The sequence below is a fragment of the Orycteropus afer genome, unplaced genomic scaffold (genome assembly GCF_000298275.1).
Source record: "Orycteropus afer afer isolate SDZICR_OR568_19922 unplaced genomic scaffold, OryAfe1.0 scaffold00001, whole genome shotgun sequence".
Classification (NCBI taxonomy): domain Eukaryota; kingdom Metazoa; phylum Chordata; class Mammalia; order Tubulidentata; family Orycteropodidae; genus Orycteropus; species Orycteropus afer.
The window spans coordinates 21,599,736-21,615,284 of NW_006921588.1; the positions used below are offsets into that span (position 1 = coordinate 21,599,736).

General features: G+C 40.1%; 1 protein-coding gene across 1 annotated transcript in view; it reads right to left on the reverse strand.

Annotated features, from left to right (window-relative positions):
• Nucleotides 1-14,942, reverse strand: part of AGPS (alkylglycerone phosphate synthase) — a 219,465-nt gene extending 204,523 nt beyond the window's left edge. The window contains exon 1 of the mRNA XM_007938213.2: nt 14,635-14,942. Coding sequence (XP_007936404.1) covers nt 14,635-14,942 — 308 coding nt within the window. The remainder of the gene's footprint in view (nt 1-14,634) is intronic.
• Between the last annotated feature and the right edge of the window lie 607 nt (nt 14,943-15,549).

A 15,549-nucleotide genomic window follows, 5' to 3' on the forward strand; every position in this document is an offset into this window, starting at 1 on the left:
TGTAAATCTTCACCCAAATAAAAATTAATTAATTAATTAATTAAAAAGCAAAAAACTACTAAATAAATAAATAAATAAAAAGTCTTTAAAATCACCATTCTCTGACACTAGCTTCTAATTCTATTCTCACCCAAATGCTCTCATCAATTGATTCACCTTCAGATTGAATTTCTGTTTCACGTCTTGACATAGAGCAACACTCTCCCAACCCTTCTAGTCTGTAATTTTTCTAAATGAAATTGCCCTTCTATTGCTGAACCAGTCACCAGTACCCTCCCATATCTCTATTACAGCACTTAGCACCTTACAGTAATAAAAGATAGTCTTTGTTAGCAGACCTGCATGCCCCAGAAAGCAAAACTATGCAATAATCCTCCCCAATGCTTAGCACATATATAGCACTAACTAACTTGCCAGCAAACTTGAGTAGATTAAGTTTCAAATAGGTGAGCTGATTTAAATTAACTACTGGCGCCAGGCCTAGATATTACATTCCATCATGATACTTGACGTTACACTTAACATTATGCTTTTAGAATTACTGTTCATACCTTAAAAAAAATCATGAGGAAGATTCAGTAGATGATGGACCAATGAGTCTCCAATTCTCCAAAAGAAAATGAAAAGTTCCCAAAACAATAGGCCCTGAAGCCTGATGTCAATCAATAAAGTTCTTTCAGAAACTAGCACAAGGAAAGGTATAGAAGCTGGAAAATGTGGTGTGAATAGAAGAATTTGCCCATTATAACATAAGCCCTATGAGGGCAGAGATATGTCTTCATTTTGTTCACAGATGTAGCCCAAGCACCTAGAACATAAGTGACCTATAACTAACTACTTGTTTAATGAACTAAATGGATGTGAAGGATTTTAAAGGAAAAATGACTGGGACTTGGCAATATCAGTATAATATTCAGGAAAAAGCTCTAGACTTGAGATAAAAGATTTCCATTCAAGCTCAAGCTCTTCCACTTGCTTGCAAAAAAGTGACTATTTTCCGGCAGACATCTATGAGCTTGAATTTGGATCTGTGAAACAGGTACACATCATCTACCTAACACCTACCTCACAAGTAGTTGTGACAATAAGATAAACATGCTAAGAGGAGCAGGTGACTGCAGAATTAATTATAATTTGAATAAATTAATTCAAAAATCATTTTCATCTTAAAAGGATAAAAAAAGTTCAAGATTAAGAGTTGAAGGATACATGTCTATTATAATGTTAATACTAAGAGAAGCAAGGAAATGAAAAAAAAAACTTCTTCAGGAAAGAGAAGGTGTGGTGCTGTGAATTACTTAATATAAATATAGTCTTCTGTGATTCCCACAAAACAGTCAATGGGACTATGCAAATAAGATATTTGGGGCCTACTAAAGGGATTAGGGGAGCTTTGGAAGCATAGTGCCTAAGGCACTTGACTGCTAACCAGAAGGCTGGCGGTTCAAACCACCAGCCACTCCTCGGAAGGAAGGTTGGGCAATCCTACTCCCGTAGTGATATTGCCTCGGAAACACAAGGAGGGGTTGCTATGAGTAGGGGCCGACTCAACGGCAAACAATAACAACAACAACAACAGAGGGATTGGAGGGAGCTCTGGTAGCCTAGTGCCTAAAGCACTTGACCGCTAACCAGACAGCTGGTGGTTCAAACCTACCAGACATTCCTGGGAAGGAAGGTTAGGCAATCTACTTCTGTAGTGATACTGCCTCGGAAACCCAAGGAGGGGTCGCTATGAGTTAGGTCCGTCTTGACGGCACATAACGACAACAAAGGGATTGGATAAGAATGTAAATATGGTAAGAATGTAAATTAGATACATGTAACCCTTGTGGGGATGGGAACATGCAAATAAGGTATATGGAACCCCAATGAGGGATTGGTCAGTTTGGCCATCCCATTAGGCTTAAAAAAGAGCCAATCTCAGAGCAAAGAGAGAATTTCACTATCATCAAGAAAGAAGAGCTAGGAGTGGAATATATCCTTTGGACACGGGCTCCCTATTCTGAGAACCTCCTGGACCCAGGACACAGAGACAGAGAGCTGTAACATCAGAGACAGAGCCACACAGTGAGAGGCAGCAGCAGAGATATGGTGGCAGCAGAACCAAGAGATTGCCGCAAGACGGGGCAGTGAGTTGATGGTGCGGTGAGTTCCCAGCCCACTGCACAAAGCTGACACAGTGAGCCTATCAACCCACAGAGCAATAGAGCTGAGTACGTTTGGGCAAGAGGCTTCCTGGTAGAGTGGAGTGCCACCAGTCGCTTGTCAGCAGAGCTAGGCTTGCCAATCGATGGAGCTATAGAGTTAAGTGCCTTCGGGCTGAGACTTACTGGCAGAGTGAGGTGTCTCTGGGCCAGGGCCTCGAACCAGTTTGAAATAGTTCAGCCATGGCCAACAAGAGTATACATTGCATAGCAACCAAATCTTTTGTATGTGAGATTTTGACCTGGGTAGGAAACAGGCAGTGGTCCCCTGCTCAAATATGGCAGCCAACACACATTCAAAGTGGCACAGTCAGCCACCATCTTTGAGCAGGGCACGGTGCCCATTTCCTTTTTGGGTCAAAATCCCACACCCAAAAGATTTAGTGGCTATGAAATGTGTTTCAAACCAGTCCCAAGCCTTGCTCTGAGCACTTACCAGTGAAGCTAAATAGTTTCTAACACTTGCCCAAGCAGGGCGGAGGCCAGCCCAAGAGGCTCAAGAAGGCTGAGAGGCCCAAGGAGTGGAGAAGCTGAGGGGCCAAGGGATCAAGGAGTCTAGGGGCAGGAACAGACTTGCCTGTGGACTCAGCTGAGCTATCCTGACTGAAAAACTATATCCTCATCCTCAATTGTAACCTGTTACTTCCCTAACAAACCCTATAATTTTGAATATTATCTGTTAATTTTGTATAGCCATTGTAAGAATTACCGTATCCAGATGAGAAGTAGAGACAGCTGGTGTCAGAATTAGTGAAAAGGCTGGAGAGAGAGAAAGCATGTGTAACCTTCACCTCACAGGAATTAGCCTTGGGGTGATGCTGATGGTGATTCTCTCTTCCTCTTGTGAAGTTAGAAGGGGTCAGATGATGCCTCAGCTGTGCCGTTTTAATAGAAGGGATAGACAATGAAGTTTCAATCTATAGCTGGGCTGTCCTACATGGTATCACTAGTCATACATGCCTATTTGAATTGAAATTAATCAAACTTTAGTAATATTTTAAAATTCCATTCTTCAGCCACACTAGCCATACTTCAAATGCTCACTAGCCTCAGATGGTTATTGGCTACCATACCAGACAAAGCACATTACAGAACATTTCTATCATCACAGAGAGCTCTACTGACAGTGCTGATTTATAAAATTTGAGCTGACAATAGAACTTCCTGTCACTAGAATGTCAAACTAGTTCAAGTCATAAGAGACATCCAGAATTCAAGTAGATGCCATTACAATATCCCTGACACTGTATTCCTATAAAGTTTAAACACCTTGAGAAGAAACGCAAAACCCAACCAAGCAATTAATCTAAAAAGGAGTTGCACATTTCTATGACTATAACAAGTAAGATACTACATTAACTTGATTCCAAGGTCCTAGGATACATGAACACTCCTCCACTTGACGCTATGATATCACTGACATGGCAACTATAAATAGTTTGAAGAGTCACAGTGAGGTCTCCAACAAGAATCTGGTCAGCATTCTGGCCAAAACTTCTGACAAGTAACTTCAAACATGCTGGCACCATCATACAAGAGTTTTCTTAGGGACTGATGAGGTGGTATCTACAGCTCCAACTCTGACCCAGAAGTCAAAACTCTCGCATCAAATGTAACCATAATTAAATGGAATGATAATAGCTTCCTTAATGAGTAAGCATCTTTCAACTACAAAAAATCTAGAATTAAATATACAAATGCTTAAGAGAAGAGCATCAAAACCAGAGTACTAATGTTTTTGTTTTAAGAAAATCATGCAAAATTTTAGTTTACATACTTTTAAAATTTAAGAGAATCTGACCAGTAAGAATGATGATTTATAACTAAAAATTAAAATGTGTAACTGTATAATAGATTTAAACTTGTGCTTTAACACTGCCATCTTCTAAGTTCATAAACAATATCTGAACATAGCAAGGTCTGTGTTTATAAATTCAATTTAATATATGACTTAGTACCTGGGAGCATTTTATTTGTTAATTCAGAAAAATGATGTACTAAAGAAAATTAATGTGTATTTAACATTTCATAAGATTGAACCATACAAAAGTGCTGTTTTTATAGTTCAGAAATAGTCCTATATCAGCAATTTCATATGGTCAACATATACTAAGTAAAATTCCTTAAAAGTGATAGAATTTTCTAAACTTAAAAGAAGTTACTAAGATTTATAAGCTTAATTTAAAAGCTTAATAGACACTAAGCTTAACTTTCCTTCAAAATATCAATTAATTTTAAAAATAAAAATAAACTTCTGAATGGTCATTTCCATACTTAAAAGACACATTTGATGACATTAAATACACACAGACACACACATCTAAGTAAAAATATCAAAATGGCAGTTACAGATATGAGCCTGGAGTTCATAGAGAGACTGGGATATTTTCAAATCTATTCTTGAAAAAAAACAGTGGCAGCTGAAAATAAGAGAATAGATAATATCTGAGGGACTATAAAAGTTAAGGGCCAAGAACCTCTAAGCCATTTACTTTAATACAACAGCATTTGTTTCCTGCAGGTTGATACCCTACAAAGCTTTCTTCAACAGTTCCAGGATATCCAAAGAGTGTGTGTGTGTGTGTGTGTGTGTACGGTTGCAATATTATTCAACCAAAAAGAGAAATGAAGTTCTGATGCATGCTATAACATGAATGACCTTGAAAACATTATGCTAAGTGAAATTAGTCAGATATAAAAGGGCAAATAGTATGTGATTTCTCTTACACGAGGTATCTAGAAAAGGCCAATGACTATAGAGATAAAAGTTTAAAAGTTGTTAGCAGGGCCACTCAGAGGGGTATCTATGTAGAAGATCCTGGATAGAGTGGGAGAACAATGTGGAACAAAACTTAAAATCATTTAAAAAAAAAAGGGGGGGGGTGACAGGTTTGCTGTTCTGATACAGCCTGATGGAACCATTGACACTACGGCCCCTAGTTGCCCTTCAGATCTAGTATTGAACCTACTCCTGTGGCTTCCAGCCAAACAAAAGACAGGCAAAGGAGCTGAACATTTACATTAGATAGATATACTCCTTGGAGAGATCAATCATGGGAGAATAGAAGGGCTGTGTATGCACCGGGAGACAGCTGGGGGGCAAGAGTGCCTGGGAGGAAAGGACACAGGGAAGAGGTAACTATGAGGAGGAAGTGGGAGGGGGGCTGTTGCACTGTGGGAAATCACAGTCAGTGTCATGAGACAAAATGTGAGCTGCTGTATGGAAAATGGGGAGCTGTGGTGGCATAGTACCTAAGGCACATGACTGCTAATCAGAAGGCTGACGGTTCAAACCCACCAGCCACTCCTCGGAAGGAAGGTTGGGCATTCTACTTCCGTGGTGATACTGCCTTGGAAACCCAAGGAGGGGTCACTATGAATCGGATCCTACTCGACGGCAGTGGGTATGGAAAGTGAATTTGCTCTGTAAACTTTCACCCACATCACAATAAAAATTAAAAGAAAGAAAGAAAGAAAAGCACTAAGGAGGGAACTAACAGCAATTCTCCATCTCTTTACATCCAAAGTATTCATGCAATAACAGGTCAATTTTAATAAAGGTCTTCTGGAAGCAAAAAAAAATTTTAGCAGGAGCTGGGAGGGAAGGAGCATGGGGAGTAACTGCTTAGGTGCACTGAGTTTTTATTTGGGCTAATGAAAAATTTTGGACATAGACAGTGGTGATGATTGTATGATATGGTGAATGGAATTAATGCCACTGAATTGTATACGTAAAAATGGTTGTTGTGCGCCATTGAGTTGATTCTGACTCATAGTGCCCCTATAGGACAGAACAGAACTGCCTCATAGGGTTTCCTAGGCAATAATCTTTATGGGTGCAGATCACCTGGTCTTTTCTCCCACAGAATGGCCAGTGGGTTCAAACCAACTGCCAATCTTTCAATTAAGCAGCCAAGTGCTTAACCACTGCACTACTATGTATTTTTTACAATAATTTTTTTTGAAAAATTACTAGATATCCTATTCTCAAAAATCTAAGCCAATGGGGAACAATAACATTAAGCATAATTTTAATACAATGAATCAACTGATAGCTATTACAAACGGGACAGAGAACAGAGAAGGAAGAGAAGATTCCAACTGGTAGGTGAAGCCTAACGTCATCACAGAAGAAATAGCATACCTCAACAAAGTTCAGAAACCTAAGATTAAAGTGCCAAGAAGCAGGTCTTGAAAAATAATAGTACTAACTAGCAAAGATGCCACCAATAGGGATTGCAGGCAGAAGAAATAACATAACCCAGTGTTTCTCAGACCTGCACTATTTACCATCTTCACAACTTCTTCCTTATCCTTCAGCCATCTACACTACTACTAATCTAATTTTTTCTCTACATAAAATCAGTTTTTTAAAATATTGTGTTTCATATATACCAAGGGATATATAGCATATATAATGGACATTTATGTAACATCTAGCTTAAAAACTCTATTATCAAAAATATCTTTGAACCCCTCTATCTACACCCTCTTGAGTACTGCACTTATACAATTTAAGCAACTGTCAACTCCTGTAAGTCAACCTTTCCAATACTGCTGAAAATAACTCAGAAATACAACATTAAATTCATTTTAAAAATCCAAATTAACTATCCTAGCCATAATTTCAAAATAGTTATGGTGGAGGACTCAGTCACTGAAAGTTGAAAACATTCACATTCTGAACAATGAGCCTATAATTCATATGATATGTATATAACAGATGACCACAGTGCTATCTATTTTAATTATTTTAGCCTCATCCTATGCAATCATATAGGTAAAAACACTAGCTTGAGGCATCCTTCATGTTAAAATAAATAACTATTCAAACCAAAATTGGAAATTATTCAAATTTCCATTGATAACTGACTGGATAAATTGTGGTATATCCAACCAGTGGAATACCATCCAGCAACGAGAATGACCAAAATAAAACTACATGCAACAACATGGATTAGTATAACAACCATAATACTTATGTATGATTTCCATTATATGATTCCATTTATATAAAGTTCAAAAATGGCAAATCCAAACTATAGTGTTAGAAGTCAAGGAACTGATTATCCTGACGGGACAATCACTGAAAGGCACATGAAGGGGACTTCTGGGTTCTTAATCTAAAGAGTAATAAAACAGATGTGTTCACTTTGTGAAAACTCATCAACTGTACACTTATAATTTGTACAATAAATTATGTAATAGACCAATAAAGTTGGCCTATTACAAAAAAGTACATACAAAAACATTTATAATAGCTGAAATAAATTTTTTTGTTCATGTACCACCCCAAATATCTCAGGACCATTATTGTTATCTGCATGACCCTTTTGATAGCGTATCAAAGAAAGAGGGAGAGAGCAGGATATGTTCCAAGAATGGTAATTCTGGTATGCAGCTCAAGTGCATATATAGTAGGTGTCAAGGAAATAAGAGATACGTCTAGAAAGGCTGATTAGGACAAACTCTCATGGTTCATAACTGCCCTACCAAGGAAATTGTTTAATGTATTCAGTATTCAGTAGGCAATGGGGATAAGATATGCAGTTTTCAGCCCTTTCCCCTAGTTCTCCAAAAACATTTCAACAGTTCCTCCATTCCCCGCCTTTCATTTCCAATATGGAGGGACTTCAGCAAGAGTAACAGTCCAGCCTCTCCTAAATTTTCACACACTATTCCTCATGGGAGGAAGAGTAACCTACCAAGTTAGTAAATTCTTGGAGAAGGCACCAAACACCTGGAGTTAGTCCCTACTCTCCCCGTAGAATCTTCCTATTCCAGAGAGGTAACAGTCTAGTCTCTACCACGTATTACACTTCTGGGAGCTGGCTCTGTACCTCACAAGAGAAACCTTCTGTGGTCCAGCACTGCCTGTGACTGAGTCTATCTAACTCAGGTTAAATATTAGGTAACACAAATCTAAGCCATGTTCTCCAACCAACTTTATCTGTAATAAAGCTGATATCTTCCTCTCTACCTATCTATCCTGTGTCTTCTCAAATGATTATAAACTTAGACATCCAGACAGTGAAGTGATTAAATATTACCCTTAAAGTCCAACAGAGTATTAATGGAGGGAGAGTGATTACTACTTGGTGCCAAATCAGTAGACTCTAATGAAAATCCTTTGATTTGTTTTGAGGTTGAAATTAACATACTAATCTGTTGAAAAGAAGTAATCTCAATAATAAGGAAATAAAACCCAAAGGAGTAATACTTGCTTCTTGTTGTTGTTGTTATGTGCTGTAGAATCAGACCTGACTCATAGCAATCCCTCCTTGGGTTTCTGAGGCGGTATCACTACGGAAGTAGATTGCCCAACCTTCCTTCCGAGAAGTGAGGAGTGGCTAGTGGTTTGAACCTCCAACCTTCTGGTTAGCAGTCAAGTTCCTCAGACACTACGCTACCAGAGCTCCCAATACTTGCTTAGCACTAGCTAAATGTTCCATAAAGTATCTCATCTGACTACCACAACACTCCATGTCTCTGCAGTCTAAAATCAGATGATTTAATTTATTCCTAAATATTTTTATTAAGTAATACTGTAGATGGCTCTTTAATAGTAACTTCTTGACATAAAAAGTCTATTTGGAGAAGCTCTTATTCACCTCAAAATAAATACTTGCAATCTAAGAGAAGCATGATACCAAATAGCTATAGAGATTATTCAATCTTCAGGGTTCATTCACAGTCTAAACAGAGTCTGCTTCCAACCCAGTAGTAAATCCTCTGTGTTAATCCTTCTGTTTTCCTCCTTTCTTCCAAGATCCTGGGTTTTCCACATTACTCTTCCTCCTCTTTCCATTTTATTCCCAGCACTGTCTTCTGCCACAAGTGAAACAGAAAAATTCACTCACGGAAGGACAGACTGGTCTATCTCTTCAAACCATACATTATATGTTCTTAAATTATAAATTTCATTTTGACATGATCATATATTTTATATTACTTCAATAAAAACAATATGGAATAAGGCCTTAACTATATGCCACAGTATTTGATCACAATCAGTGTAATCACAAAGGTTTAAAGTTTGACATGACAAAGAAGCAACTTGATGAACATTATGTAGGTAATATTCCCCCCGGGAACAACATGAAGAATGGCATCACATTTCAGGGGAAGGAGCACAGGCGCTGAGGTAAGACAGCCCAGAGATAAAATGATATCTCTTTCATTTCATAGCTGCATGAACTCATCGACAAAATAACTTCTCTGAATGTTCACTTCCTCATCTATACTTAAAAACAGTAGCATCATCTTGGAGCTGTTTTGAGAATTAAATAAGAAAATGTACATGAAGCCTCAGCACAATGTCTGGAACATTTTACTCAAATTAAAACTCCTCTTATTACTGCTTCACTAGAATTCCTATTGAGCAAGAAACTCAATAGGGTAAGTATTGCAGCAGATTGCCAAATTAAGCTCTAATTTTGTCAGGTCACTTATTTGTACAAATAACCTTTGCTGCAGAAATGCCTCAGCTCTTATAGGCTTCAGAAGGCTTTCCTGGTAAACATTTACAATAGGTTAACTCAGCTTTTTTCCTTTTTGAATATATCTACCAAAGCTTCAGGTGGATGTTAAATGAATTATTCAATGATGTTAAATAAAGAAATGACATTAGAAACAAGTAAACAAAACATTTTGCAGGATTCTTAATCAGTTACTTTTTTGATCTGAACTAGTTTATTTATGACCTCTGTAAAAACTGCCAGTGATCAGTTCTAATGCAAACTACAAAGAGGTTAGAAATTAAGTTACAACTGGGAACATGATTATCAATAGGGAGGGTTGGAAGTCAGCAAGAGATTTTTCTCTTCTCTTTTTCATCACATTAAAATGGCTTACATAAATTTTATAAAACAGAAAAATCCAAAGTCAAGACATAAAAATGTCACATACTTGACAATTACTCAGATGTATGGCCAGAAGCTCCTTAAAAGCAAGGATGGAAAGACTCCGTCTCACACACTTTGAACATGTTATCAGGAGACACCAGTCCCTGAAGAAGGACATTGGGCTTGGTAGAGCAGAAGGTCAGTGAAAAAGAGGAAGACCCTTGATGGGATGGATTGACAACAGTGGTTACAACAATGGGCCCAAATATGGCAACAACTGTGAAGATGGAGCAGGGCTGCACAGTGTTCCATTCTGCTGTACACAGGGTCGCTATGAATCAGAACAGACTTGACAGCACTTAACATGAGCAACATGATTTTCAACAAATTAAAAGTGCATTCATGAGTAAGGTCAAAAAAGAAATTGTATTTGCTCAAAAGTACATGCAGTAGCATTTACTTACAAAAGAGAACTCAAAAGTAATGTCACCCTCAAAACTCTGCTCAGCAACTTCAAATAATGAGAATATATATTCCCGACTAGAAGTAACTAAATCAACTCATAGAAGACCACGTGACAAGTAAACAACAGGTTTCGGTCAGTCAGCCCTCTTAAATGTTTACATTCCTTGGGATCCTGTTATCCCTCTTCTACTGTTATTCAGTATCCAAACTTTCATGGGATCTAATTTTGTTGTTGTTGTTGTTATGTGCCGTCGAGTCAAACCCGACTCATAGCGACCCCTCCTTGGGTTTCTGAGGCAGTATCACTACGGAAGTAGGATTGCCCAACCTTCCTTCCGAGGAGTGGCTGGTGGGTTTGAACCGCCAGCCGTCTGGTTAGCAGGCAAGTGTCTTAGCCACTATGCTACCAGACCTCCCAAGAGGCAGTATCACTACAGAAGTAGATTACCCGGGATCTAATTTAGTCACGTTTTAAGTATCACCTAATATACTGATAACTCCCAAAACTCTCAAATCCATCCTTTCCTCCCATTCTAACTGCCAGCATCTTGGTTTAAGCCTTCATTATTTCTTACTTGTTCTGCTTCAGTAGCCTCCCCTAAACTGATCCCTCTATGACCATTCTCACCCTTCTCCAATTCATTTGTAGCACTACGGCTGGAGTGACTTCTCTCAAATGTAAACTCAAGCTGACCATGTATCTTCCTGGCTTAATTCCTTCAAGAGTTCCCAGTAGCCTAACCCCCTCAGTTGCTGTATTTTGCTTCATTTCATTTATTACCATCTGATAATTACTTGTTTGTTCACTTCTCCCCTCCCCTAAACTAGAATATAAGTTCCAGAGATTTATAAGATATAAAGCAGAGATTTTTTGCTGTTACATGTTGCATAGTAAGCACTCAAACATGCACAGTATAAATGAGAGATTGAGTGGATGAATGAATGGACAAAGACCAACAGGGAAAAGGCCTCCATGGTCTGTCACTGCCTACTTCTTTTCACTTCACATCCTCCTCTACCAAAAATGAATTTAATTACTCAAATATGATATACGCTTTCACGTCTCCTGCTTTGCCATATGCTGACCTTTGCCTGGAATCCTCACCATCTAAGCAACCTGTCAAGCTATTATTCATACTTTAAAGCCTTCCACAGAATGCTTCCTCTGGTCCTTGATCTCTTAGACACAGTATATCACGCCTCCCAGGTACTACATCTGTACCTGTTTCTAGAATGGCTCTAATCAAATTGTACTACAATGTGTGTCTCCCCTATTAGACTTAGGAATTCCTTGAAGTTAAGGGCTATTTATTATTACTTTACCTCCAGTGTCTAGCACAGTACCTGTTATTTAGTAACCATAACTACTAAAAAATTACTTAATTTAACCATAACAAGCCACAAGATAAATTACACACAAACAATTCCATCATCAAAGATAATGAAAGGGAAGAAGTGATATAAACAATACAAATCACCAAATCATTCCAAAATAATTGACATGCACTCATATTTACACCTTATCAGATACACATTCTGGCTCCTTCTTGCTCTGTCATTTGTGTTCTCTTTAGGCTCAGCTCTGCTTCTGGCAACCTGAGGCCTAGTTAAACACCCAGAAGTCAAAGGGAGACTTGGGTTTCCCCATGAATAATCTATTAAGTAGATTACTCTCAGAGGAAGCTTTTGATATTCCATCTAATACAAGTTTTTGTGTTCCCTCATGCTTTGATTCCAACTTTAAAGTGCTTGTACAGGCCTAGATTTTACCATGAGCTCCCTAACCCTAAACCAAAAACCAGAACCTCCTACCCAGTGTAAACTATGCCATAAATAGGTTACAGGTGTGCCTGAGCTATTGCCATCTTCAGTCCTACAGAGGTGCCCCCAGACCAGTCCTTCAGCCATGGGGCAGCCCTGTCCATTATCCTAGTGTGCCTTACAAATACTGTGATTTTTTTCTCTGAATGCTATAGATCAAGGACTCTAAATCCAACTACAAGGGAAACCTGCCCTATTTAGTTCTAAGACTATGAACCTGCATATAAATGTACAAATGCATACAAATGAATAGACAACAAAGTACATGAAACCATTCAGAAAAGATAAGTTTTTATACCCAATGACAGCTACTACTACATCAAGTGAAGACAGAACCTAGATGTGATCTTGGTCTTTCTCTCCCCTACCACCCAGACAAGATCTGGAAAGTTTAACTCTTAATATATTTTTTAATAGGGTGCCTACATTCAATATTATGCCTTAATTCAGAATCTTAGTATTTCTCATCTGGATAATAATCTCCTAATTGGTCTTCCTGTCTCTGGACTCAGTGAACACTGCAGCTATCATTTGAAAGGTTATGTGACAGGTATTGCACTAAACATAGATCATTTAATTCTATATTTTTCAATTATCACAGCAACACTGAAAAGCAGGAATTATTGTCCCTGCTTTTACAGATGAGCAACCAAAGCTCTGAGAGGTTCAGTGACTTGCCCAAGGTCATACAGCTATAACTGTGGAGTGAAAATTCAAATTCAGGTCTATGTTCTCAGCTACACCGCTCAACGTTCTTCAATTTGATCCCTAATCCCTGGTAAATTTGATCCTGTTTTCCCCACACAAAAACCTGCAATGGTGCCCCATTCAGTATCAGGGTTAAATTCCAACTGCAGAAATACTACAAAAGGCCCATTTCTCCAGCCTCATCCTCTGCCATTCTTACCCACTCTGGCCATATTTAACTCCCCACTTCCCCCTGCAAGTTTCCTAAACTATCTTGCACTTCTTTGCCTATGAGCAAACTGTTTTTCTGCTAAGAACATTTTTCCCCTTTGGCAGACTATTTCAAAGCAAATTTCAAGATTTACTTGGATGATCCTTGCTCTGGAAAGCCTTCACCCTAACAAGTACCTCCCCAAAACTGGATTTAATGACCACGAATTACAGTTATCAGCTAAGTTTCTTATCACACTATAAGTTTGCCTTGTGAGGCTATTTGTCCCTCAAGAGCAAATACTTTATTTTTCAATTTCTGTATTGTTGATAACTTATGTGTGTAGTAGAGAAAGGACTCAAAAGTATGAATGAACGAATGAATTCACAGGATGCAGTATAGCTTAAGAACTTGGGCCTGACATCAATTTGATATGGTTTCAAACTCTAACCTACCCTTTATCATTCATACTGGCCATGCTACAGCAGACTTCAGTCTTTTTTATTTCTTCATCTGTAAAATGGGAGATAGTAGCACCTACCTCATAGTTAGGGGAGGATAAAAGAAAGAATGCATTTAGCATAATCCCTGGCACATAGAAAGTATACATTAAACATCAGCAATATTTCTTTTTTCACTCTCAAAGTTTATCCGCCCTGCGAAAGCCACATCGCAGAAAACAGCTTCACCAATAACTTCCATCACAGATTAGTCTCTCCAAAAAGTCAAAAAATCTCATACAACCATCCTTCATTTATTTATAGGCAAGGATCTTCCAGCGTTCTAGTTACACAGAGCTCAGTAGCTACCACACCCAAAATCAGTAACTACTGTTTGCAGTTCATTGCGTCTTACTCACCCATCGGTTTTACTCCGTCAAAGTTAAAGACCATGCCCCTAAGCAGGAGAATCAGCCGCAGAGAAACCAGTCAACACCTTCCTCCAAGGCCCCACCACCTCTCCCGCCAGTGCTGCGCAAACAGCGATCTCTGTGATATCTTCTACAAACTTAAATGCCCTCGGAAAATCATAACAAAACCCCTTCTACTCTACCAAGACTTTAGCCCCCGAAGTATTCATTCAAAATTGAGAGCGAATTGCTGGCAGAAAGAGTCCAAGCAAAAGGATTTCCTTAACCCTTCCGCCAATAAGATTTCTTCAGGACTACTGCCCTCTAATAGTGACCAAAATCCACTATCCCATCCCGCCCCTTCCTGCCAGAGTCCACGGTCCCATCTACTCTCTCCCCAAAGAGAGGTGACTCCGTACTTTCAGGGGCCAGGATTCCTTCCGCCCACCTATGTCACCCTCCCTTCCCACCTCGCCTGTGCCCTCCTGAAGTACAGGCCTGGCCTGTTCCTTCACCGCCAGCTCTCTCCTTCATAGTCCCGCTACTCACCGCTTCTTGGGGATGATGCCGGACTCCTGCGCGACAGGAGTGGCCGTGGGCGCCGAAGTGGCCGCCGACGCGGCTCTCCGCGCTTTGCATTCATTGGTACCTACAGCTTCCAGGGGCCGGCCCAGTAAATGGCCCGAGAGAACCCGCAGCCTCCTCCCGGCGCGGTCCCGGTCCGCTGCAGAGCCGGAGCCCGCGCCAGTCCCGTGCGCTGCAGCCGCCGCCTCCGCCATGGTTTCCGCCTTGTGCCACCGCCCCGGACCGCTGGGCGCGGGTGAAAGGTCACTCAGAGCGGCGCCCGACGCGACCATTCGCTGCGGCGCATCCCGGCAGCCACTGCGGCGACTGGGCGGTGGGTGCCACGCGCCTGGAGCTTCATATCCTCTGCCCCCGCCCACCTCGTCCGCCCACCCTCGCCGGCCACGCCTAGAGTTCCGCGCACCTGCCAAGCAGGTGAGTTTGAGCTGTCCTCAAATTGGCCTAACTCGAGTTGAATGTACTAGAGCCAAGGCACAAGCGTCCCGAGGTTTTCCAGTATCCTGGATAATGTCCTCCGGTGAGACCTAGGCCTCTAGAAGAACATTCGTGGGCAAACGCCTTGCAGCAAAAAGAGTATGGGTAGTGCTACTGAACCTGACAATGGAACCAGGACCATCCTTTTCTCGATTGAGGTGCTGAAGCACCACCTCTGCGCACCCTCCCTGCGGGGCCCTAAAAAAACTCAAAACTAACTCGTTGCCTATAACCATTAGAGCAAATACCTGTCGTTTTCTCATCGCGTGCCTGGCACTGTGCTTAATGCTAGATTTCCATTTTACAGATGAAAAAACTGAGGCTCAAAGACATTATCCAGCTTGCCCAAGGGCATGCAGCCTGAAACTAGCTAATACTGAGTTCCTACTTAAGTTCTCTTTCCAC